General features: G+C 44.9%; 1 protein-coding gene and 1 long non-coding RNA gene across 3 annotated transcripts in view; one reads left to right on the top strand and one right to left on the bottom strand.

The window, feature by feature from the left end:
- Nucleotides 1–26699, bottom strand: part of CASQ2 (calsequestrin 2) — a 73706-nt gene that overhangs the window by 10382 nt on the left and 36625 nt on the right. The window contains exons 5-8 of the mRNA XM_043877496.1: nucleotides 21145–21218; nucleotides 14953–15083; nucleotides 13514–13559; nucleotides 7042–7096 (exon numbers count right to left, since the gene is read on the bottom strand). Of these exons, the coding sequence (XP_043733431.1) occupies nucleotides 7042–7096; nucleotides 13514–13559; nucleotides 14953–15083; nucleotides 21145–21218 (306 nt within the window). The remainder of the gene's footprint in view (nucleotides 1–7041; nucleotides 7097–13513; nucleotides 13560–14952; nucleotides 15084–21144; nucleotides 21219–26699) is intronic.
- Nucleotides 16098–26699, top strand: part of LOC122677455 — a 46789-nt gene continuing 36187 nt past the window's right edge. The window contains exons 1-2 of one of the 2 annotated variants that reach the window (XR_006335789.1): nucleotides 16098–16328; nucleotides 16978–17040. This is a non-coding gene — a long non-coding RNA (uncharacterized LOC122677455). The remainder of the gene's footprint in view (nucleotides 16329–16977; nucleotides 17041–26699) is intronic. The other variant, XR_006335790.1, reaches the window with a different exon arrangement.

Here is a 26699-nt window from a genome sequence, read left to right as displayed (position 1 = left end):
TGTACACACGTATGTGCGGGCTAAGTCGCTTCAGTCGTGTGCAACTCTTTACAACCCCATGGACTGTAGCCCGCCAGGCTCCTCTGTCCGTGGGATTCTCCAGGCAAGAATACTGGAGTGGACTGCCATTTCCTTCTCCAGGGGAATCTTCCCAACCCAGGATCCAACCCTTATGTCTTACATCTCCTGCATTGGCAGGTGAGTTCTTTACCACTAGCGCCGTCTGGGAAACCCCGGACACATGTACACCTATGGCTAATTCATGTTGATGTATGGCAGAAACCAAACCAATATTGTAAAGCAATTATCCTTCAATTAAAAAAAAAACCAATAAACTAGATGCAGGTTTGATCCCTGGATCAGGAAGATCCCCTGGAGGAGGAAATGGAAACCCACTCCAGTATTCTTGCCTGGGAAACCCCATGGACAGAGGAGCCTGCTGGGCTACAGTCCATGGGGTCACAAAGAGTAGGACACGACTGAGCCCAATGCAGTGAGAGCTCTGATTCCTTCCATGCCAGACGAGGCTGGACCCTGAGATCCCACGACCCAGAGCAGAGGGCTCAGGCTGAGCCAGGTTTCCCACGGCGAGCAGGAGGCCTCTGGGAATCACATCTTTGTGGGAGGAAAGGATGATGATTACACTTTCCTCCTTCCCAGGCAGGGAGGGCCTGGTGGGAATGAGGCTGCACAAGCCCTGGGGGACCAGTTCCAGGCCAGTCTCAACCACGCCAGAAGCCAGGGCCTGTCTGGCAGACACACGTGTGTCTCAGACCCAGCAAGGGCCCCGCAGTAACAGGTCCAGGCCCTCTGCACGCTGCCCACCAGGCCCTCACACTGTCCTCCCGACCCATCCTCAGGGGCTGGCGGCACTCATCCCGTAAATACGTTGAGAGACACCCCCGCCGCCCCCACACTGCTACCCCAGGTGCAGTTATGGGACTCGGAGTCTCACTCCTGGAGACAGGCCTAGGCTTGGGGAACCGGGCTGGATGGCCAAGTCCTGTGACTATTGCTTCTGAGGGAGGTGCCACAGATAAGCAGGCATCACGTGGCTTACAGGTTGTGTCTGGACTTAGAAGACCCTGCACAGGCCACTTAACCTCTCTGGGGCCTCTATCTCCTCAACTGACAATGGAGAAAAAAGCTCCCCCATGACCTTGGGGGCTTGTTGATAACAATGATACTATTGTTATCATGCCAGGCACTTGCAGAAGAGACTGCAAAGATTTTCCGTCTTCTTTCCTTCCCACTCCATCAGCATTTAATTCATGTCAAGTACTCTTCACTATGTTTATCCTTCATTAATAGGAGGGCTCCTGGTGTCATTGGGTGGGTATATTCTGTGTGCCCACATGTATCAGACCCAGGGCCAGATGCTGGGACACGAAGGTGTGGAGGGCAGTCACCTGAGAGGTCTCCTCTCAGAAAGGCCCACTCAGTACCTAAGCAGCCGCATGGCATCTGAACCGGGGCCCTTTGGGAGCCGTGGGAGACAAAGTTGAGAGCACGTCCCTGACAAGGTGTCACTCAGTCACCTGTTAGAGAGAGATGGGGGACATGATATGGGCCCCGCAGTCCTGAGCTGGCCCCTGAGACATTAGAACACCCCATCACTCCGTACCACAGCGCTCCCTTCTCTGTCTCCCAGCTCTTGCGTATGTGCAAGCATGCTAAGTCACTTCAGTCATGTCTGCCTCTTTGCAACTCTAGTCTGTCAGGCTCCTCTCTCCATGGGATTTCCCAGGCAAGAATACTAGAGTGGGTTGCCATGCCCTTCTCCAGAGGATCTTCCCGACCCAGGGATCGAACCCTTGTCTCTTATGTCTCCTGCATTGGCAGGTGGGTCCTTTAGTACTAGTGCTGTCTAGGAAGCTCAAGCTCTTGGGTCCTGGAACTGGTGGGAAAGGCAAACGATACAGAAGCAGAGGTGGCGGTTACAGTCCAGGGCTTGAGGCTGGACTGCCTGGGTTGGAACCCCAGTTCTACCACTGATTAGTCACGTGCCTGAGGGATGCTACTTAACTTCTCCATACCTTTGTTTCCCTAACTGCATATCATGGAAGATGATAATGACAGTACCTATTGCTTACAAGGGCTTCCCTGGTGGCTCAGTGGTAAAGAATCCACCTGCAATGCAGGAGACAAGAGTTCAATCCCTGGGCTGGGAAGATCCCCTGGAGAAGGAAATGGCAACCCACTCCAGTAGTCTTGCCAGGGAAATTCCTTGGACAGAGGAGCCTGGTGGGCTACAGTCCATGGGGTCGCAAAGAGTCAGACACACGGTTTAGCGACTGAACAATGATGACTACCTATAAGCACAGGCCTGCCGTGAAGATGAAATGTGCAGATATTTAAGTGCTTGGAACTATATTTAGCAAGAACTGCATTTTAAATTTGATCAGATTTGAATTTGGAAGCTCAATTAAGCAGTCAGTGTTCCTATTTGAGGCAACTAGTGTCAAAGACATTTTATAAGAACCTGAGGCTGTTGAAACTCAATTGGAACAAGGGCCTGGGCTCTTGCACTCGGGGCCCCTCACTGGTTGTATTCCATATGCTCAGACAGCAGCCTCAGTGCATCTCCAGCTTGTTAGTGCTAATGTCCCCGGTGCCCTTGGAGGATATCTATCCAGCATGAGCTCACGTAGAAATGCCACTTTGTGACCCTTTCATCCAGTGCTCTAAAGAAGATGTCAGGCTGATGCAGACACCTCTGGGGGCGGCAGGGGAGATGGTTCATTTTCACACGTGTCAAACAGTAGATCTGGCTGCATTCTGAGTGCAAGAGCTGAGAGGAGGCTGTGGAAGAGGAAGCCGGGCAGCACCACAGGGCTCTGGGCAAGACCAGAGAGCTGTAACGGTCCTTTCCAGCCAGGCCTGCCTGCAGTCGCAACAGGGAGGAGAGCTCACCGCAGAAGAGATCCAGCAGTTGTGCTCAGGGCCAGAGAGCAGGCAGGGTCTGCAGCCCCTGAACACAAGCCCTCTACTGGGGCTGTCAGGACTGCTGGGAGAGTCCTTGAGAGGCCAGGTCACTCGGAGAGACCTGTGTTACTGCTGCCGCCGAATAATCGTAGATTCCAAATCTGGTAGCATCAGTGGGGAGGAAGTTTGACTTTTCTTCATTGATCGGGCTCTCAAGCTTCCAGGTGGCTCCTTTCTCCTCACTCCCACTTCTTTTTCTTGCTCTCTTGGCTCCCACCTCCCCCATGCCTTGCTCAGAGCCTGCAGCTGGCTTGGGCGACCCCAGGGAGGTAGTGTGGTCGGGTGGACAGTGCCCAAAGGAGCCACCAGAAATCTAAGCTCCTGTGCCTGCGCTGCCTCTAACCGTGCCATCTTGAGTGCTCCACGGAACTTCTTTGGGTTTTTTCAAATGTTGGAGGTGCAGAGGGTGGTGAAGGACAGCGGAGAGGAAGGAGGGCAGGCTAAGCGGTCACTCAGACTCCACAGGGTAGTCATTCTGAGGGGCGGGGCTTTGTGGTTCAGGGTGGGGCTTGGCACCCAGTCAGCGCTCAGTTTGATTCCAGCCCCCCTGCTCTCCAGCCAATCAGCTGCTCTGGGCCTCCTCAGCTTCATCAGTTGTAAAATGGGAATAAAAGTAGTACCTCTCACATGGGGTTACTTCATCTAAGAATACAATAAGTCACCATCATCCTCATCTTCATCAGAATCACTATGTGGTCAGAGGTCAAGAAAGCCTGCCAGAATTTGAATCTTGGCTTGAATACAGCAAGTGATTTGGGCAAGTCATTTAACCCTTAAGAATCACTTTTCTTATCTGATGCTGGGAGGATCATCACCATGCATACATCACAGGGTAGCTTTAAGGACCAAATAGGACCACCTCCATAAAGCTCACAGCACACTTCCTCCAGACTCTTAGCTCTTTAAGAGAGCTGTATTATTTTCTTTGTTGAGTGGGTAGGGGTTTGGTTGGTACAGTGGGCCACGCAGAGCGTGTTAGCAAGAGCAAGGTATACCAGGAAGTACTGTCTGGGTAGGAATGAAATTCCTAGTCCGTGCAGTCAGGCCCCCCTGCCCTGGTTACACATCAGTGACCTGCAGTAATGACTGACTAGTCAGGGACTTTCCCGGAACAGCCTTTCTCTTTCCCAGCCCTGAGCGGGCCAGTGCCTCCACCCCCTCCCTGAGGAAAGATGCTGTGAGCTCGTCCTCCCTCCCCCACCTCCACCCCCAGCGTTTCTTCCAGCTTCCCAGTAACAAGCCCCAGCATGGGCTCCTGTGGGGCAAGACACGGCTTCGGGCCCAGGGATATTTGCGCAGGGAGGAGGTGGAAGTAGTTTCAGGAGCTTGATTCATTACAGCAGCAATCTCGGTCAAACAGGTTCCTGCAACTACTCCGAGGCCTCTTTGTTCCATTGTTCCAGAGAGCCAGACAGGCCTCCCCGCAATCCTGGGAGGGGGCAGGGGGTGGGGAAGGAAGCCCCCTGGAGTCTCGCCAGCTGGCTGCTGCTGATGGCCATTTCATCCCTGTTCACACAACACCAGGGATCCCATTCTGTTTGATTATAGCTTGTAAACCTTGGGCAACTGGCTTCTTTGCTATCTTCTTCTCCAGGGGCTGGGGGTAGCCAGAATTGTGGGAAAAAGCTGGAAACGTATTGATATTTTTTTTGGACACAGATTAGGTTTTCTTGAAGAGTTTTCCCAAATCTGCAAGTCAATGATGGGAAAACTGGGACATTGGTGAACATTCCAAAAAATTAATGAAAAAAAGGGGGAGGAAGTTTTCAGATAATTTGGAGCATAAATTTGTTTTTCATACAAAGGAATATTATTTGACCCTAAAAAGGAATGAATTATTGATACATACCACACACAGATGAATATGGAAAACATTATGGTAAGTGAAAGATGCTAGGTACAAAAGGCTTCATATTACATGATTTCATTTACATGAACTATCCAGAACAGTCAAATCCACAGAGACAGAAAGTACATTGAGTTGTTGCCAGCGGGTGGAGGAAAAGGGAATAGGAGTGGCTGCTAATTGAGATGAGATTTTTCTGAGATGATGAAAGTGTTCTGGAATTAGATAGTGGTGAGGTTTGCACAACTTTGTGAATATAGTAAAACTGCTGAATTGCACTTAGAAAAGGTGAGCCTTAGGGACTTCCATGGTGGCCCAGTGGCTAAGACTCAGTGCTCCCAGTGCAGAGGGTGGGTTCCATCACTGGTCAGGGAACTAGATCCCACATGCTGCCACTAAGAGTTTGCATGTCACAACTAAGACCTAGGGTAGCCGAATACATAAATATTTAAAGAATGATGTATCTTATGGTATGTGAATTATACCTCAATTTTAAAGATTGCATGAGAAAAATATTTGGGTTTCAGTTTGTAAGAAACTGTGGAGGCTGATGGTGTTTTACCAAACAAACAAACAAAATGCTGGTCAGACAGTGAAGAGTTGGGCTCGGTCTCAGTCATCAGCATATCTAATCATCTGCCCACAGGTACTTATTAAGCACCTACTCTGTGTCAAGGCACGGACAAGAACCAGGTATATATTGATGAATGGGACAACTGTTCCCTCTTTGTGGCCTCCCACTGGCCCTTTGGCAGTTTGTTGAACTTCTCTGACCCTCTACTTCCTTATGTCTTTATGAATGAATATATGAGAGGCTGAGGCAAATACTATACAAATGTGTCCTACCCGGAAGAGCGGTTCCCAAACCCCACAGGGCGTCAGCACATGGCTCAGAGCTTGTCTCAGTCAGTCCCGGGTGAGTTGGTGGCGTTGTCAGGTTGGGAAACCCTGCCCAGGTACCTCATAGCCCAAAGCCTGGCTGCTTAGCCATCCTAACGGAAGTTCCCTGCCCTCTCTGGTTGCGTTCTAGATTGTCCCAGGTCTTCCAAAACATACTTCAGAATCACCGCTTACCCTTCCCTTTGGGAAACTTTATTCACAGAGCACTGCTGAAGGAATGCAGAATTTTACCACCTGCAAAATTAATTTTTCCTGCACTTCACTCTCCACTGGTGTTAAAAAGAGTGAAACCAGGAAAAACTTGACCAGGTTAACACCCATTTATAGGGTCATTTTGTACTTTAGAAACAAGCTGCTTGTTTTGCCCAGTTCTCATTATTTGGCAGAATATTTTCTATGAAGTTTCCCAAGCACAGACAATATTTTGCAGACCAAAGGATACACAGTTGTCATTTTAAGGTAGGGTTGTAATTCACATAGGCTAGATCACAACATTGGTAAATGAAGTTTAAATGTGAACAGAAGTTCACCTCCCTCCCCCTATACACAGGGGCTTCCCTGGTAGCTCAACCGGTAAAGAATCTTCCTGCAATGCCGGAGACCCTGGTTCTATTCCTGGGCCGGGAAGATCCCCTGGAGAAGGGATAGGCTACCCACTCCAGTATTCTTGGGCTTCGCTGGTGGCTCAGATGTTAAAGAATCTGCCAACAGTGCAGGAGACCAGGGTTCGATCTCTGGATTGGGAAGATCCCCTGGAGGAGGGCATGGCAAACCACTCCAGTATTCTTGCCTGGAGAATTCCCATGGACAGAGAAGCCTGGTGGGCTACAGTCTTTGGGGTCACAGAGTTGGACACGACTGAGTGACTAAGCACAGCCCCCACATACACATACACATCCTTAAAGCTAGGATGTTTTACTATCCTCCCCCTCAGTCCTTGGTGCTTCTTAATAGACAGGCAGCTAGGCAGAAGGAGGTGCATACTCACTTGTGCTGTGCTTAGTCGCCCAGTAGTGTCCGGTTCTTTGCGAACCCATGGACTGTAGCCTGCCAGGCTCCTCTGTCCATGGGATTGTCCAGGCAAGAATACTGGAGTGGGTTGTCATTTCCTTCTCCAGGGTCATGCTCTCTTAGCTGTGTGCATACTTGAATGTGGAGTCATGCCTAATAGGCTACCACCAGGGGGCGCTCGGTACCTTGTGGTTGCGGAATACCGGAAATGACGCAAGAGAGGGTGAGGGCTGACGAAGGAGAGAGGTCAGTTTTGGTCTAAGATGTGTAAGAGTGGGGACAGGGGGTAGGGTTCCTACCTGGGTCACTCCTCTCCGCAAAGGCCACAATATGGATTCCGTTCAAATCATCTTCCTGTGGGAGAGAAGAATCAAAGTTACTCTCTTGGGTGGAAAGATACCAGGGAGTGAGTCCCGAACAGACTCAGAGGCTGGAATGGAAATGGGAGGCAGTGGGGCGGGGTGGACGCAGGGGCACACATTCAGAAAGGGAATACCGATGAGCCGCGGGGAAGACTGTGTGGAGTTTAATCAATGGGTTTGCAACACAGGAAAACACCAACCACACACAGACATTAGCATGAAAAGGGCCTCACTCCCGTGGGCTGGAGGATCCAGGAGAGCAGCAGTAAAAGGCAAAATGAGGAAGAATGTGAGTTTGGTTCATCAGGAGCTCTGAGATCCACAAAGCATTCTGGACACAGCTCCGTGAGTGCGTGTGTCGGTCTGTTTCAAGAATTCACCGCCAGCAAATATAATCAGCGATATACCAGATTATAGAAACTTGCAAATGCTGCTAACAGATCCCGAAACTGTCCTCAAACAGGTAGCAGACAAGACTCTATGAGATAAGTGAGGATGTGGGTCTGTTTTGTTCACACAAGAATCTAAGTGCTTTTGTTACAGACATCTCTTATTGAAGAAGCAGAACCTGTGTGGTCAGTAGGGGCCGCTTTGCTGGGTGTGACCTCCAAGTTGTTTCCTTGGGGTCCTTTCTGCTTGCCAAAGCAGGATAGATCCTGAGAGTGGGCAGCTGCAGGAGAACTCTGGAATTTAGACTTAAGGAAAGTTTAGGGTGTGACAGTAAAAGTATGTGTGGAGGCTGGGATGGGGTAGAGAATCTAGAGAGAGTGTTTCAAATCCATGGGCAACCAAGTGCATCTCATGTTTCTATGTCCTGAGCAGAAAGGATTGTATATGCACCTTGTGTCTCCTCTGCACTGATTATTCCTGCAGAAGGAGAAGCAGGAGCTTGGAGGGGCCCCTCTTATGAGAAATGTGAGCCTCAGGAGACCTGGAGAGGAAGCTGTGTGAGAATGAGGTACCAGGGACAAATCTAAGTGAATATGATTGTCGCTGACACCAGCAGAGGGATTCACTGGGTGCCCCGAATGTCATATTAGAATCATCCTCGGGTAAAAAAAAAACTCCAGGCATCTCAAACCTCTCATGATCTCTGTTTCCATTTCAGTTGATTTTAATGCTGGTGCAATCCTATCTAAATGCTAATTTTTTTTCCCTTTGAGTTTGGAATGGACAAAAACCTCCAAATGGTCTAAGAGAGATTAAATGGAAAATATTATTATTAAAAACAAGAGAGTGGGCACTGCCATGGTCAGACTCTGGGGAATTGAATTTTACAGATATGTGTGTGCACGCATATGTGAGTACAGGTTTATTACACAAATCTGACGGCAACCAGAAGGGGAGTCTGAGCTTTCACTGTTTTACATTTGCTATTACCGCCAGACAGAATATCCTGATCAGTGCTCATTAGGCTACCCTGTGTCTCTGTCTCCTGTCATCAGTTGGAAGTAAGCAGTGTTAACTCTAGGAAGAAGGCTTCATTTCTGTGTCCCCTTCTACACTGCATTTGCAAATTAGTTTTAGAATTAAGAATCCATATTAATTTGACAAGAAGCTGTTCTTAATATGGCTGTCACTCCCCAGGCCTGGATGGCCCTGGATGAAGAACCATAACCCAGAGAAAGAGCCTCTTTCTTTATGGATCTCAAAGATTCAGCACACAAACCTGTATTGAATACCTGCAAAGAGGCAGTTGCTTCTCAGTGCCAGGTATCTTCAGTAATAAGCTCACAGAGCAAGAATCCATGGTCAGGCCGGTAAATCAGGGTTACTCAGTGTGAATCCAATGTGCAAGGTAGGGGAAGAGCCAAGCTGACCATCCACCGGCCTGAGAACACCCCAGGGGCGTTCTCTGAACCCCACAGCCTTTGCTGTGCAGATCACACAGTTAGTCATCACATTGCCTTGAAAATAACTTTTTAATTGCACAAATCTCTCTCAACTCAATGGCAGGCTCTCTGAGGGAAGGGATTATGGCTTAAAATAATAATGATGGTGAAAATGGCAACAATAATATTTGCCACTTGCCACAAAATGTATCGGTACTTTGTAAATACATTATTTCTGAATCTCAAAGTCTGATTCCTATTTAATGCTTCAAGAATTGAGTGACTTACCTAAAGCCATGGAGATGGTACATGACATAACTGGGATTCAAGCCAGCTCTGTCTGACCCCAAAGTCCATTCCTTTTCTTTCCCAATGACAGGGTCCCAAATAGGCCACTGTGACATAAAACTGTTTTGGCTGAAGGCATCTGAATTCTTGAAATCCTTTATCTGCCTAAAAGCAGAGCCTTCCCAAGAACGTGGTTGTCATCACTCAGACAGACATTATCACAAAATTATCGTATCTGCCATCTATTCTTCTAAGGGCCCATTTATCATTCAAAAACAGTCATTTTGTTCTCCTAGAAGTGTTCCTCTGCCCCCCACCCTACCCCCATTCCCCATTAAGATGGTGTATAAGTCCCTCCTTGAGTCACATTTCTCCCTTGCATGAATAGCTAATTAAATCTGTGTTTTTTCCTCTTCCCAATCTGTCTTTTACCAGTTTAATTTGCAGGCCCTAAGAAATAGACCTAAGAGGGTAGAGGAAAAATTTTCCTCTCTGACATTACCAACAAGAGAGAGAATGGGCTCTGCTAATCTGTTGTCTCTCCACAGGCTTTGCAGAAGATGTTGCAAATGCTGGTCAGTGGCTCTTACTTAAGTTGAAAGAGGCCAAGGAGGGGCTTTTAGGCCAAGTGTCTGAGCACCAGATCCCTCAAAGAAATGGAAATTTGGGAGTTACTTTGATGACTACCTTAGTGTAGATTTGCTAGCACATTGTATGTCCCTCTGTCATAGCAGCAAACATACTGGGCTGGTGTTCTATTATTATTGGGACTGTTTCATCTACTCAACCCTGAATTCCTAAGGACAGGACAGCAATGCTTATTTTTAATATGTGCTTAGCACAATGTAATAGGTTCTGCTTAATGTCTGTTGAATTTTTTTTTTTAAAGAGTATAGTGATAAAAATCTTGCACACCTCTTGAAGAAAATTAGCAAATATTAGAGATACCAAGGAGAAGTGAAACATCAGTTACCCACCAATCAGATATTACCATTGTTCATATGTAACTCTGTTTCCTTCCTGTCTCTGTTGAATGTTTGCTCTCATGTTGAATGAAGAGATGCAAAGAGAAGAAAAATAGTTACAACTGTCAGATTCCCTAAGGTACAATCAGTGATGTAGGGGCTCACTGGAGCAGATCTCTGGCCCCCTCTGGGAACAACTTTCCTATTGCAATCAAGGGAAGATTCTTTCAGAAAGAACTTCTGAGTCCAATTTCTGTGGGCTTTTGCTAAGGACTGTGGCTGACAACTGGCCAGGGTGGAGGGCCAGTGGGGAGGTGGAGTCTCAAAGCAGAGGGACAAGTCAGCATTGAGTCTGGACATTCTTTGACTATTCTGAGTAAATAAATAAATAGCTGTCTGATTTACACACAGCAAATATTGCTAGATACCAGTATTTTGGGAATAATAATTTACATATTTCTGTGGTTTGCTGCTGTAAAAACCTGTACAATTGGGGAGAGCTGCCAGTCAATGGTTGCTTTAGCCCTACCTAGTTTTTCTATTTTATTTAAATCTTTTGCACTGTCTAAGCAAGTGGGTGTTGAAGATCAAGATTCTGAAGTTCATCGATTGGTCACTTTCCCCAGCCTGTGCGGTGTAAGTTGCTGTGGCCAAGTAGGCCCTGAAAATGGGTACATGTGGATGGGATAGGGACCGAGTGGCTTCCCCAAGGTCCTTCTGACTGTCTGATTTCTGCTCCTCTTTCAGGATGCGAAGATAACCCTGGGTGGCCTGTCCTGCCCTCTCTCCCTAGTTGGAGACTTGGATGAAGGGCTGGCTAGGGCTTCTGGGGATGTCATATGGATATTCCATGATGGGGTGTTGGAAAGGACTAAACCCCTCTGGTTGCCCTTTTCTCTGCCTGGTTGAATTCAATACACAGCCCTTTTCCAATTAGAAAGCAACTGAATATATACTAATGTGGGAAGTGTGAGCCATCACTTTTATTTTGTAGTATAGCAAAAGCTATAGCTTATTCATTAAGTGAAAAGGAAGCAGAGAATGGGTTCCAGTGAAGCCAGATGGCAAACCTCCTTTCTGAATATCTACCTCTGATATGGGAGAGAGAACATTTCTTCAGAGCAGTGTGCAGGGGGGTGATTTGAGAGGTGTCCATGATCAGAAGGAGGGGGCAGGACTGTCCTACAATGGTGGTGTGGTTTTGGGTGTGATACTGCTCTGTCAGTGAGGAAAGGCCTGAGAGAAGGGTTCTACAATTTTTCAGTGTTTCCCTTCCAGGGGCCTAGATACTTATCTCTTAAGAATGAACAAAATAAGAATTAAAGATAAAGGCATAGCTGAACAGAAAAGTAATAATCACTCTCAATTTGAAATGGTACTTTGTCTCATGAAAGACAAAGACATACCAATAACCTATTTCAGATTAAAGGCAACTAAAAAGACATAACAGTCAAACACAAGCCTTGGATCAAAGTTTGGATCCTGCGCCAGGAAAAAACAAATGTTTTCTCTTGCTATAAAGGATATTAGTGACGACTGGTAAATTTAAATGTGGAATTGTATTAGTATTAACTTCCTGATTTGGATAAGCATACTGTGATTATGTGGGCGTCCCAGGTGGTACTAGTAGTAAAGAACCTGCCTGCCAATACAGGAGACGCAAGAGACTCTGGTTTGACTCCTAGGTTGGGAAGATTCCCTGGAGAAGGGCATGGCAGCCCACTCCAGTATTTGTGCCTGGAGAATCCCATGGACAGAGGAAACCTGGTGGGCTAAGGTCCATAGGGTTGCAAAGAGTTGGATACAACTGAAGCGATTTTGCATGCATGCACACATTGATTATGTAAGAGAAAGTTCTTGTTTTTATACAACTTCTGAAGTGTTTAGGAGCAAAAGGGAATTGGGTCTGCTATTTACTCTCAAACAGTTCAGAAAAATTCTATATCAAGAGAATGTGATAAAGCCAAACGTTAACGTTTGGGGAATCTGGGTAAAGAGGTCATGGAATTTGTTGCACTGTTTTTTATAAGTCTGAAATTGTTTTAAGTGAAAGATGAGAATATTTTTTAAAAAGAATATTATTTTTAAAGCATTGTTATATCCTTTTTGTTATTTTAAAATCCAATAGCAAGACCTCTTAGATGTTAAATTTTTGAAAAGTTTAAATGTTAGGAAAAGATGTTTCTATTGTGCTGTGTTGCTCTTAAATAGTCCACTTCTCCAGACTGAATTATTTGCCTTTGGTGTGAAACGTTTGTTTTACCTTCAGATATCCAAAGACGTTACATGCCAGTAAAACAGAGAGTGTCAAGTTACTCCATGATTCTGTTCATCTGTCACTTTAGACTCGGAATTAGAGAATTAGTAAACACATGCTTCCATGTTAATCTCCTTCTCCCTACCACCAACCCTTCTCTCCCTCTCCACCAAAATGTTGCCTTACGGGGACATGGTCCACTCTAGGATATACACTGGAGAAAACAAGGGATTTTGTTCCAGGTGGTCTAAATTTAAGTCCCCAGATCTAATGCTTATTAGTTATATATCTTTGAGTAGTTGATTTAATCTGTGTGATTGTCAGTTTCTCTAGGAAACTAAAATAATACTTGCTCTGTATCACTTTCCAGAACTGTTGAGAGATCCAAGTAAAAGGGCACATGAAATGCTTTGATAAAAGCTTCACAGACTTTAGTTGTTACTGTTTACTGAATTTTGTATAAAGCTGGGGTGGGGTGGGGGTGTGTATCTTCAAGGCCCTCTTTATAATGCTAACCCACCTGACATACTGTCTGTGACATAGACTTCGGGGACAATCTGACTTGGCACTTTTCAGTGCCTTGAGTTGATATTTACAAAACCAGCTACCACGCACTAATGGAGTACCTACTGTGTCTGGGTTCTTCATACCTTTTGTCCCTACAATAAGCCTGATTTTAGATGCAGGAGCTAAAGCTCAGAAAGGCCATGTGATTTAAGGTAGGATACAAAACTAATAGGTGGCAGATTCTGAACTTGAGCCCAAGTCTGAAATGCGTGGTCCGAGCTTCTTCTACCTGTGACCTTGGGTTTCTGGTGGCCAGTGAATGAAAGCCAGTAGTCACTCTAGGAAATGAGCTCAGAGATAGAGTAATTTTGCCTAATGGCCAGCCCAGGGGAACGGAGTTGTAACCCAGTGTGATGCTGTCAACATGTCAAATTCTCCACCACCCCAGACATCCACTCCAGGCAAGTAAGACTTGGTTTGAGGTTTGGAACTCAAAGGGGTACTCCTCCTGGGGAATGTACTCATCTCTACAAGGCAGAAAGAGTTTGCCACTTTCTTACCCATGTTTCAAACATATCTTCTGGGCGCAGGCGACGTAGAGTGGGTCTGGGAAAAGAACAAAAGATAAGCTTCCTTGAATAGAGATGATCTCAGCTGACACCAAAGCCCCAGCACAGTGAAATGTAGGATGAGATGTTGGTTCACTTTCCCAAGTTCTACATACTTGTTTTCTCTCTTAAGGGAACAGAGCAGATGGACTCTGTTGTGTCACACACAGCTGGGCCTAAAGCCTTTTCACAGGCCCGTTTGAGCCCAAGATTATAAAGTCTATCACAGATAATGGGTCACAGGGAACGGAGTCAGCTTATGCCCAGGCCAAGAAGCCCTTTCCCTCCTCACTGACAGGGGACATTCCTGAGAACCCTGAGCAGGCCCAGATTCAGGAGACCCAGGAGAGGAAACAGCCCAGAGCCACAGTAGTTTTGTCACCAGGGTGATCCATCAGAAGCCCTTGAGGGATGTTTGGAGGAGCCGGTTGGATCTATCTTTTGCTCATAGTTTTACTTCTTTTTCAATGTTGGCAAATACTGTTAGCCTTGTTGGTATTTATTCATCCAAATGCTGCTTCCTTTTGGGGACCAAGGTGACCCCGTGATGGAGTCATGATGCTCCATGTTCAGTGATCCTATGTGACCATGAGGAGGGGAGGGTGGGTGGATGAGGTGGTAAACGCAGCACCATGTTCATGTTCTGGAACTGTCTCTCCCTTAAGAGCCGAGGTCAGCAGACTACATACAGCTGGTGGATCCAATCCAGCCAATGGCTCCTGTTTTTATAAATAAACTTCTGTTGGGACACAGCCTCACACATTTGTTTACATATGGCCCATGACTGTTTGCTCACTACAACGGCGGAATTGAGTGCTTGCAGCACAGACCATCTGGCCCACAAAGCCTGCAATATTTATTTTCTGGCCCCTTACAAAAAAAGTATGCTGATCCATGCTAGTGCTAATGGTATCAAATATTCCTCTCCCAGAAGTTCTATGCACAAAATTTTCATCCTTGGCTTCATTACTTAACTACCCTGAAACCAATTCCTTGATCTGTAAAATTAGGACATAATTTGCTATATCCCCCATAATGTTGAAGATTAGGTAAAATAGCTTCCCAAAGCATCTGGCATCATACTTTAGGATGCTAACATTAAATCACTATCATTATCATTGTGGAATTTCACTTGTGACATCTTACTGTAGGAGGTGATTTCTTCACTGCGGGGAGGTGGTCTAACTTTGTTTGCAAAGGTAAACCCATATTCAGAAAATGTAGCCACTGGTCAATGACCAACAAAGCCACACTGCTGAGTTCAGTTCTGCTGGGGTGCTAACTCCAGGTTGCTCTTGGGGGTCTGAAATGGTGGGACTGAGAGGCTTGTCTGCATCCCCCCAGGCCCTGGATCACCCCTGCTCCCACTCCCCGCATGCCATCTGGGGCACCTCTGGTGCTCTTTCACAAACTCCACGAGCTCCGCTTCTGTGTAGGGTTTGTCAGGGATGGCAATGGGCTCGTCCATAAATGGCTCGTAGAAGTCAACCTCATTCATCTTCAAGGACAATTTCTTTGCAACCTGTAACAATTAGAAGCAAGACAATAGTTTCGTTGAACAGTAGCCTAGAGGAGCAATGGGTCGTCCAGCTACAAGTATGTGTGTTCTCTGCAAAAGACATGGGAGTGTATGTGTGGTTTTAACTTAAATGTTGAAATGACAGGAACTCAGCACCTAGGCCTGGCTGGACCCACCTCCTTTTGTGATCAAAGGGTAGATAGAGAGGAAAAATCCTCTCTGGCAGATGAGATCCAGTCAGGGCCAGAGAGCAGTCAGAATGGAAGGTGGGAAATTTAATTCCATGCTCACCATCCCTGAACTGTGTGTGCCAGGGCGGAAGCAAATGTCAGCAGATCATGTTCAGTGTCCTGGGATGCATGGATTTAATTGAACTGATTTTGATAGACCAGGCAGTTGATGGAAACCATGTAAAGCACACAGGTACTCAGAATCAGGGGCCAACCCATTAGTCTGTCCCCGATCAGCTCATAAACTGTAATTGCTATTTCGATTGAAGCGTTAGCCTGAGGGCTGTCTCTCAGTCCTGGGTGTGTCTGATGGTTTCTGAGGTTCTGGGAACTGCCTGGTTGGTTACCTGTCAGCAGGTGACCTGCCATCCTGGTTTGTCCAGGGTGGAGGGGTTTCCCAGGATTCAGATTTTCAGTGCTAATGCTGGGAGGGTACCCAGCAAGCGAGCTCACCCTGTGTCCAATAGAAAGCATGGGGAGCCAGCCTATAGGCTGGGATTGTGCTCTCTTGATTAACATGGCTATGCAGTCTGGTCAGGGCAGAATGGTTGCTGTGTTCACCGGCAGAGCTGCTGAGCTCACATCTCCTTTTGTGAAATGATTCGAGAGGCTTGGAATGTGCAACGCTCTGTAGAAAACCAAATGCCATTCTTTTTGAGTTCAGAGCTGTGGTCCCAGAAAGTACAGGGATGAACAGTGGTTCCCTTGAAACTAAAGAGGAATTGCCTAAGAGCTGACACCCTGTGGTGGTAACCAACGGTGCAGAGGCCCGGGGCAGCCATGACTAACTGGGGAGGGGGAGGAACCGGGTGTTACATAAGCTGTTACACAAGGAGGTCCATTCTGAGCCAGCACTGGTATCCCTATGGCTTTTGTCATCACTTGCTATTAATTCCGGGTCACTGTATTCCAAAAAGACATTTTTTAAGGATTTAAGGGAAAGCAACAACCACGCGCTACTCAAGAGCTAACAAAAACATCTGTGTTAAGAGCCGAAGTCTGTCAAAGAGATTTAATGGTGAGGTTGATTTTGCTTTAAGGGACAAAAAGGTGTGGGGTTTTCTCTTTTTTCCCTCTTCTATGGTGTGGGGATGGTGTGGATGATGGGGTGGGGAGTGTGGTTAGGGGAAAGGGGAGGAAAGAGCAACTGTACAACCATGGGGTGGGTTTGCACACAGTTCTTCACAAAGCTGGGCCCTCGCAGAATGAGCTTGAAAATGACATTGGATTCTGGTTTTCTGAGTTCACCTACTACATTTCTTAGGAACCAGGAAACTGTTTGTAGGAGGTGACCAGATGAACAAAAATGAATCATAGCAAACACATGGAGTGCTTGCTGTGTGCCAGTTACTGTTGCAGAGTGTTTTAAGTTGATTACTTTATGAATCTCCACTTGGATTGTACAAGGTCAGAGCTACTATTATACTTATTTTACAAATGATGAGCTTGAGGCACAATTTGAGGATGAATTGGTCAAGCAGAGTGTTCTGAACTGCCAATTTGCCCCCCTTCCAACTTTCCATTTCATTTCCTTCCAAATTACCTTTTCCTTGACATTGTACAGAAAGGAATTTATGTTCCTTTAAATATCAGATTGGCACTGTGCATGGTGTAGGGAGATATTTCCTTATTCCTCTTGTAACAGGTTCTCATCAACTCATCCGCAGATCAGTCTACCAGAATGAAGGCTTCCTGAAGGTGAGAAGCAACTCATCACACCCTCCATTAAGGTTAACAGTGGAGATGCACCTGTGTGTGTGAGTGTGTGTGTGTAAGGATGTGCAGTGTTAAGATCATGAATGTGAAGTTGGATTATGTTTGTATCTTGGGCACTCTGAGCAGAATTTTCTAGAGGCCTATATCCCCTATATAGGCCCATTCCCTATATCCCCATCACTACCATAGAATTTCCTCATCTTGAATCTCAGACAATTCCTTCCTTTTCCTTTTAATTGTATCTTGGATGGTAAATACTGAAGGAGGCTTGACTTACTGAGGCACTGATTGATTCTTCAATGAATATTTAGTGGGGCCGACTATATCCGAGGGACCCAGACCTGTTTCATGGATGGTACAATTAAATAAGAATGGATTTTACTATTAAAATCTGAAGAGATTCAATCATGAATTCATTTGTCCTTTTTTAAAAAAAATAATTAGTTGGAATGGAGTTTGCCAAGGCAAGAAGATTACAAAGTACAATGGCCATTCTTCTGACATTTGCACGTGTGTAAATTTTGATAACATGTTTTTCCACAAGTTAGGAAGCCATTTCGGTTGTTGCAGATGAAACCAACTCAATGAATTTAGGTCTTCTCAACATCTGTCTTCTCTGTCAACTTTGTTTAGAGAATCACAGCTTCTTTTGACCCAATATGGTTCAAACAAATGATTTTGCTTCTCACTGTTTACTCCAAGAAAAGAACAGGCCAGTGGGAGATGGCGTGAGATAATTAGAACTGACATTTTCAGGCTGTGAGGTGCCATAGACAGGACACTGTCCTCAGTCCTCTGATTCTTGCTCCATTTGCTTCAGGCAGGTTGGGCCCTTGTGTGGCTTGATACAGGATCAAGATCCATTGATCAGTGCTGGTCCCAAACCTGTGTGCTGGCTAAAATCTCCCAGGGAGCTCTTAGAAAATGCATATTTCTGGGCCTGGCCATAATGCTAAGAAAACCCCCAAATTTCCAGGTGTGACTTCCACGAACCAATGTTTTTAAAAGCCCCTTGGGGCCTACCAACACTGACAGTGGTTGGAAACTGGTAAACTCCCAAATCTACATCAGCAGCCCTGATATCTCATCCTCATTACAGTTCTCCAACTCATATAATGTATTTAACATAATATATTTATTGGTTTGTTTACTTATTTTCTGTCTTCCCATCTTCTCCTTCCCACAACACATACTAAACTCTAAATCCTACAAGGACAGAAATCTGATTTGCTCAATGTTGTGCGCCTGGCATCTGGAAGAGTGTCTGGCACATAAAAGGGCCTCAATAAATGCTTGCTAGGTGAGTGGATGAATAAATAAACGAAAGATCCTTGCAGTTGAATGTCTTCCCAACTTGTAGAAATCAGAGCTCAGCACCCTGTCTTATGTTCCTCTACAGATTCTTCTTCCTAGATTTCCTAGTGTTTTCAGTAGCTTTACAGTCTTTACTGTCCCGAAGCAGAGTTGGAATCTTAAGCCGTTTGTGTGTCTTCCCTTGTCTTTCTCTCCATCTCAGCCGTGGCCAGGTCCCCTTGTCATCTCAACCTCTGCCAGTTGGTTTTTCATCTTTGGGACTGTATTAGGGTTTCCTGGACCCTTGCCTCTCCTGACTTCAAACCCCTATAAAGCCCTTCCTTTTCCAGGTCCCTCTGGCATTCCCTATGGTGGTGTGTCTCACTTACAGGTTCTTCCGCCCACTTCTGCTCTAGCATCCCCTGCTGGGCACCAATGGGGCTTGGACTGGGGACAGCCATGCCTCCTGGACCCTACCGTTTCCCCCACTCTGCAACTGATGACTATAAATTCTTAAGTACCTTATGGCATGATCGAGACCGCCCAGTGCCACAGCTCTTCCTTCTGTGTTCTATGTAGAGGTAGAGAGTGTGTCTCTTTATAAATGTCATAAAATCCCACAAGGCTACATGAACAGGGGCACTTGCGACTCAGTGTCTTTCAGAGTTTTTAGTGAAGAGCCCTGTGAGTTTTTAATTATAGCCTGACCTCACCTTCATGGGCCACATATGGTTGGGCTGGAAGGCACATCTAAAACCAGACACTGCCCTGAGTTCAGCATTGGACCAGCCTTCTAGGAACTGAGGCCTTCTTGCTTGGCCAAGCTTATCTGTCTGACTCTGTCTTCCTTCAGATGAATTCTTACCCAGGAGCTGCCGTGTTCCCTCCCAGCCCATCATAACCAAGCGGCAGTGATGAATTTCCTTTATGCTCCTCTGGGCCTCCCCTTCTATTACCGCCTCCCAGTCTGCCTTCACCTGGGCTTAGATGACTGCCTCTTCTTAACAACAGTACTGGCTCACACTCCCTGAATGTCTACTGTGTGCCAGATGGCAGCTAAGCGTTGACATGTAATGTTTCTTTCTCTCGAGAGCAGGAGGACAGAGCATTTGACTTTGGAGTCAGGCTGACCTACTAACTATGTGACCATGAGCAGATCTATTTTGTCTCTCTGTGCCTTGGTTTCGCCTTCCATGGATTGAGAATCCTAATCCCTCTTATACAGGGGTGTTGAGAGGATTAAATGAGATAACCTATGCAAAGCTCTTAGCACAAAGCCTGACACATGAAAAGTACTTAATAAATGATAGTTATTATTCCTTTGGATATTATTGTTCCAGCTCTCTCCCAACTCTAATCCACACAATTAAGGTAAGCGTTCTTCAAGTTTGGATTGTATCACTTAGATTATAGAGCTCTCTTCTGGGTTATAGGCTTGCAGACTGGGGTCATACCCATAGAAGTGGCTATGTATATAGAGTTAATGCAGTCTCTTTTCATCATAGTCCTTCCCTGCTCTAGCACTTAGAGGCTTCCTCTTGTTTTTTACAGAAAACTTGAACTCCTCGCATGGTAGCAATGCCCATGAACACTGTTCATCAAGGCCTCACTCCTCACTGGGAGTAACTTTTACTTTTTTTGCTTTTAACTTTTGGCACTTGAATTTGATCAAGACGCCAGAACTTTGTCCTAGTTTATTTGTTCTAGTAAATATTGCGATTTAGAGCTTTTAGTTTGGGGTGTACGTGTGTGTGTGGTGTATGGATGTGTTTCTTAGTGTTACATTTGTGTGGGTGTGAGTGTGACTGTGTGAGGAGGTATGTGTTGTGTGAGTGTATGTACTGGTGTGTTGTGTGTGGTTATATGCATGTTGTGTGTGTTATGTATGTGTTATGTGTGTATTATGCAGACGTGTGAATCTGAATGTGTGGGTGTACACCCTGAATCTCAAGAGCAGATACAGAGTCTCCTACTTAATGGTGCGGTACAGAAGAAAGGGCAAGGATTTTAGGTACAGATTGTCCTAAACTGTGATCTCAGCACTACTACTAATTTGCTGGAGACCTTGGATACTACTTAACCTTTCTGAATCTTTTTTCTCATCTGGGAAATGGTGTTTTTACTTTTCAGAGTTGTTTAAAGGATTAGAAACAGTATAGATGCAATATATCAAATTGTGCCCAACACACAGAAAACCATAAATAGCCCTTTTAGTAATAACCGGAGCAAGAGCAGAGTACTCCAACCATACTAGGTCCCAAATAAATTACCCACCGACTGATTCAAGGTCCCTATATCTCTGCAGTTCTTTGCCCTAAAAAAGCACTTGCCACATGCAGAAAATATAGATCCATTGAATTATAAATGAGTACACCAATGACATCTCCTGAGGAGTAGAAATGGGTAACTTTCTGAAGCACCAGGGCTTTAGATGGTCTGTGCTCCTCCCCAATGCATCCCCTATCCTTGCCCAGTGGAGGGGACGTATACAACCCCAGGAAGGGAGAGGATGGCCCTCAACAAAAAGGAAGCAGTGACCAGTGACCCGGCACATCTAGGCTCATATACTTCCGATTCTTAGTGTTGAAGGTGATAAAGAGTGGTTCATCTCTTTTTATTGCATATTTTCAGAAATACCCTTACATCCTCTGAATTAATAATTGTTGTACTCGTTTCTTATTCAATGGTAATTTAATGCCATATTTCTAACACTTCTGGCAAATGTATTAATGGATGGAGGAGTGTTAATGTTGCTAAAAGAGAAGGAAAAGTGGTGGGAAGTCCAAGCTTTAAAGTGTTTAAACTGAGGTTTCTTAGGTACTTACGCCTTTGTCGAAAGTAGCAAAAAATTTGATATAAGGCTGGAAGTGTTCAGCTGCCTCTTCAAAAGCCTTGTAATCTAAGAGGAAAAAGATAAAAGGGAGAGACATTTTCAAGATTCACATTGCATCAGAAATTTCTCTTTTTAAACAATCTAGAGAAAGTGGGAAGCCAATTAGTTCTGATTGGATAGTTATTTGATAGATATTATTTAGATGAAGCATTTGATACAATTTTAAATCCCAAGGAATTTGGGTGGACTGTCGTTCAACTATCCTGAAAAGGATCTCTTATTTTTTATGTTTGCGCTGGGTCTTTGTGGCTGCTCTCTGGCCTTCTCCATTTGCAGCAAATGGGGGCTAGTCTTCGCTGCAGTGTGAAGCTTCTCATTGCGGGTTCTCTTGTCGCAGAGCTCAGGCTCTAGGCCTCACAGGCTTCAGTAGCTGTGGCACGCGGGCTTAGCTGCTCCGTGGCACGTGGCTATGTCCCCTGCATTGGCCGGTGGACTCTTAGCCACTGGACCACTAGGGAAGTCCCCTAGAAAGGAACTTTTCATCGCACTTTTATGTGTTTTAGGAAACTGGGTGAAACCAAGAGAAGACAAGAGAGAGAAAAACCAAAAGAAGTTTTTTTCTCTCAAACTCAACTGCTAGTTATAAGTGCACCCTCTAAAGAGAATGCATCCTGCTGTATAAGTGAGCTCTAAGCAAGACGAAAACCCACTTAGTATGCAAAGCAACTCAATCAAAAGTGACATCACAGAAGAATTTTAAATTTCCTAGCAGGAGTACTTCTTTGGGTAAATCTTAGTTTTTCTTTCTCTCTTTTAAGTTTTCTTTTTTCATTCTGATCCCTTGAGAGGAAGGCTTAAAATTAACCAAGCCCAGGCTTGATTCTCTGTCCAAAGAATTCTCCAGGCAAGGCTACTGGAGTGGATAGCCAGTGTGTTCTCCAAGGGATCTTCCTGACCCAAGGATTGAACCCTGGTCTCCTGCATTGCAGGCAGATTGTTTACCATCTTGAGTGTGGTAAAGAATCTGCTTGTGACTCCTGGGTCAGGAAGATCTCCTGGAAAAGGGAATGGCAACCCACTCCCGTATCCTTTCCTAGAGAATTCCACGGACAGAGAAGCCTGACGGGCTACAGTCCATGGGGGCTCAAAGACTCAGACACGACTGAGTGACTATACTACTATTAGACTTGATTCTGGCCCCAGACTGAAGCTAAATGACTCAATATAAGCATGAGACCCTGTGAGTGTGGCCATGCTGTGCCTTACTACACCTAGGCAGTTACTGCTTGGTAAAGACATTCATACTCCTGCCTGATATGTGAGGGTGATGGAAATGGTGCTCGTGTGGATGATTCTGCCTAAAGTCTATAATCCTAAAGTCTATAATCAATGATCCTGCCATTCATTTTTAATAAGATTACCTTTTTTTTCCCATTTCATGAAATTTCATATCCCTTCATTGTCAGAGGCATAAGCTTTATCTAGAATCCCAGAAGCAGGCAGAATTTTCTAATATTTAATCAAAAACATTTCAAGAATAATGCTGACTTAGGGGACAGCAAGTTGAATAAGACAAGTACACTGATCTCAAAGGCTCACAGCCAAGGAGGGTTATGGGCCCTCATAAGACCACAGTGCAGTGTGATGGTTGTTAAAATAGAGGAAAGCACATAAGCCCAGGCAAGACAGGGGTTGGAAAATCTACAAGAGCAGCTGGACAAGCTGATGCAAATTTACACAAACTCATTCCTCATAAAAGTAGTTGGGTTGTCAGAAAATATATCATAAAACCTGAGAGCTGGGCTAGAGGATTAGGTGGAGGGAAGGAAGGTGGGTGAGAGATTTGGAGAATGAATACAGAGAAGGTGAGAAAATGCAGAAAGTGGAATGGTTATAGCCGTACCTGAGTTATTTATGTCTATCTAAGGCAGCATTTTCCCTGGTGGCTCAGATGATAAAGCATCTGCCTACAATGTGGGAGACATGGGTTCAATCTCTGGGTCGGGAAGATCTCCTGGAGAAGAAAATGGCAACCCACTCCAGTATTCTTGTCTGGAAAATCCCATGGACAGAGAAGTCCATGGGTTCACAAAGAGTCGGACACGACTGAGCGACTTCACTTTCACTTTCATCTAAGGCAGCAGTGGGCTCCATCAGAATCCTGGGTCCCCCCTTCCCTGACCTCTTGTTCCTGATGAACCTCTCCTTGCCTCCAGGAACCCCTGTCCTGATAGAAAGAATGTCCTTTAGCTGTGTCCCAGGATCTCCCTTCTTCACTTGAGGAGCCAGTCTATATCCCTTTTAAGATGCAGAAGGGTTGAGCAAGATTATTTGCCAGCTTCAACTGTGGTTTCAAGGCTTCTAACTGTGGTTGAGCCTTTAGCCTCACCCAAAGAGCAGCTGGCTTCTAGGAAACCCAGTCTAGTCTTCTGCTCTGTTTGATCTCATGTGATCCCAAGGTTTTTCCTGCCCTTGTGTGCTGTTTTGATGCTGACCAGGTCCTACCTGGCTCCTCCCAGTCTGACTATGCAGTTACTTTGATCTATCCCCTTCTGGAACAGGCTCCTGGACATCAACTTTTAACCTCAGGCTTACTGCAGTTGTGTCTTAGCATTTCCTCACCTTTCTTCCTTATCACTCTGAGTTTTCCGTACTGGGTATTGACCCTTTAGCTTCACATTTTCCTTAGTTTGGTATTCTTAACCATTACCTGATCTCCCTCAGTAAGTTTTTGTCGTGCTGTCTTAGCACTAGCATCCATAGTTACATGTTCAAACTGGAGATGGACCTTCATGTCCAACCTCCCTGGGAGATGTAGCCTCCCAGTTCTTCCAGATCCTTTCTAATTGGGTACCAAACGTCTTAGGCAGCCTTCTGCCCTAAGACCATTCCAGTCTACCTATGTTTTAAATCCTTCCAGTTTCCCCACTGTCTCTCCATTGTTCTTGTTCAATAGAAAAGCTTGAGATCATCTGCAAAGCCCTTGTCTTCTGTGCCACTACACTTCCTTGACCTGCTGCTGCTCCTGCTAAGTCGCTTCAGTCGTGTCTGACTCTGTGTGACCCCATAGACGGCAGCCCACCAGGGTCCCCCGACCCTGGGATTCTCCAGGTAGGAACACTGGAGTGGGTTGCCATTTCCTTCTCCAATGCAAGAAAGTGAAAAATGAAAGTGAAGTTGCTCAGTCATGTCCGACTTGTAGCGACCCCATGGACTGCAGCCTATCAGGGTCCTCCATCCATGGAATTTTCCAGGCAAGAGTACTGGAGTGGGGTGCCATTGCCTTCTCCACTTCCTTGACCAATCACCCTCAAAATACAGCAGAAAACACAGGATTCTCAACAATTGCTTCCCTGGGTACCTCACCAACTCCTAGCTTCCCCACTCATTGACCTTGGCCTCTTCTGAAAGGCAAGAAGGAAACAGAGAGACGGGGATGCCTAGTAAAACAACACGATGCTTTCCGCCAGTGTGTGATGGCCACAGGTGTGTTACAGGAGGCATGATAGATAAAAAATTTTTTAGTGCTAAATCTCTCCAGATATTTTCTACAACCATTCAGATTTTTGAGTAGTTAATATTATATTTGAAAGCAGTGGCTCCCTCAGTGAATGTTCTGTTTCAGTAACAATTATTTTGTGCCTAAGACTAGTGAGCGTCATGGCTAAAGAGAGGCTGCTCCCCTGTCTTCCCCACTGGATCATCTCAGTGTGATTGTTACTTTAGTCCAAGTTGGTTTATCATCAGTGATTTTTTTGGTTTGTGAGGCTCTGTAAAATATTTAGTTTTTTCTTTTGATTTAATTTATTTTTTTCTGCTAACACCAATGGAATGCATGATAGCTGTTTATTATGCTAATAATCATCATGATCAACATTATCAACAAAATCTGGTATTAGGTATTTCTAAAGAGGACAAAACTGATTTTCTTAATTTTCTGAATTATTCAATTTATGCCTTCCTTCTGCCCTTTCTACTGTTCTATCTTCCTACCTTCTTTCTTTTTTCTAATGCCTGTATACATTAACAATTAGCCAATCTGATTCTAGATGGGCTTTCATAATGTATTATTGTTTTTGTAAATTAAAAAATTATTTCTTTCAAAAATAATGATTGGGAATAATTTAGTTAGTTGATTCATTAAAGAGGACCGTAGGCCTTTATGGCTTCAGAACTGATGGTGAGGCTGTAATGACAAGAAGGTGTAAAGACTGTGTTGTCAAGTTCTTTCTGAAAATTTTGAGATTCAAGCAGTATTTATTCACAGAAATTCTTTGTTAAAAAAACATTTATCTGTTGGTATGAATTCCACATAAGAGATTGTTATTTTAAAAAGTGACCCCAGGGACTTCCCTGGTGGCCCAGTGGTTAAGGATCCACTTTGCAGTACAGGGTACATGAGTTTGACCCCTGGTCAGGGAACCCAGACCCCACATGCTGCAGAGCAACTGAGTCCATGAGCCTCAATTACTGAGCCCACGTGCTACAACTGGAGGATCTGGACACCACAATGGAAGACCTCGCATGATGCAATGAAGATCCTGCATGCCACAGCTAGGATCTGATGCAGTCACATAAATTAATTAATTAAAAAAGTGACCCAAATAATACCCACACCCCATAGTCCCTTCTCTTCTTGTGTGTGTGTGCTCCGTTGTGTCTGACTCTGCAGCCCCATGAGCTGGAGCCCTCCAGGCTTCTCTGCCTATGGAATTTTCCAGGCAAGAATACTGCAGTGGGTTGCCATTTCCTACTCTAGGGGATCTCCCCGACTCAGGGATTGAACACACATCTCTTGCATTGGCAGACAGATTCTTTACCATTAGCAACACCAAGCTTCTCTCCTTAGTTCCAGGTAAAGAAATAGGTTCAGAAGACTTGTCTCTGCTGTATCATACTCAAGCAGGCTCACTGTGCAAGGGGAGTTTTACTAAGAATTTATGAGCTAAGAGATGAATTGAAAAAAATTGTGATTTATGTTTGGTTTGAAAGCTCTTCAAAGGATAAATTATTGGCTTCAAAACATGCTGGACCTTGCTGAGCTCCTGAATAAAGTTAACTGAATATTGTAATGACAATATGAAATATACAGTGTACTGACAAAGTTTTTCAATTTAAAAGCAAAAATTTAACCTTAGAAAGGAGGTTAAAATGGCTCTAAAAGTTAACTAAAAATTGCAATGACACTGTGAAATATACAGTGTACTGACAAAGTTTATCAATTTAAAAGCAAAAATTTAACCTTAGAAAGGAGGTTAAAATGGCTCACTAGTAACTTTATTATTTAAATCTTAAGAAAAAGTTGTAAGACCAGTAGAGTGATAATTGCATATTCCAAAGCAAATGCTTCATTATTATTTTTAAATATGTAGTATGGAAAAGCTTAGCTGGGTTTGAAATTTTTTAAGATAATCATAAGAAATATTAACATTACATTTGTCATTGAAAAGGAGAGCAATATCTGTTAGATGGAAAGAATGTTCACATCCTTGAAGGACAATTTAGAGATTAGATTATCTAAATTCTGTTCAATGGCAAGAAAAGATG

This window comes from Cervus elaphus, chromosome 20 (genome assembly GCF_910594005.1).
Source record: "Cervus elaphus chromosome 20, mCerEla1.1, whole genome shotgun sequence".
Classification (NCBI taxonomy): domain Eukaryota; kingdom Metazoa; phylum Chordata; class Mammalia; order Artiodactyla; family Cervidae; genus Cervus; species Cervus elaphus.
Note: the sequence above shows the minus strand (reverse complement) of the source record. Positions and strands in the feature narration are given on the sequence as shown.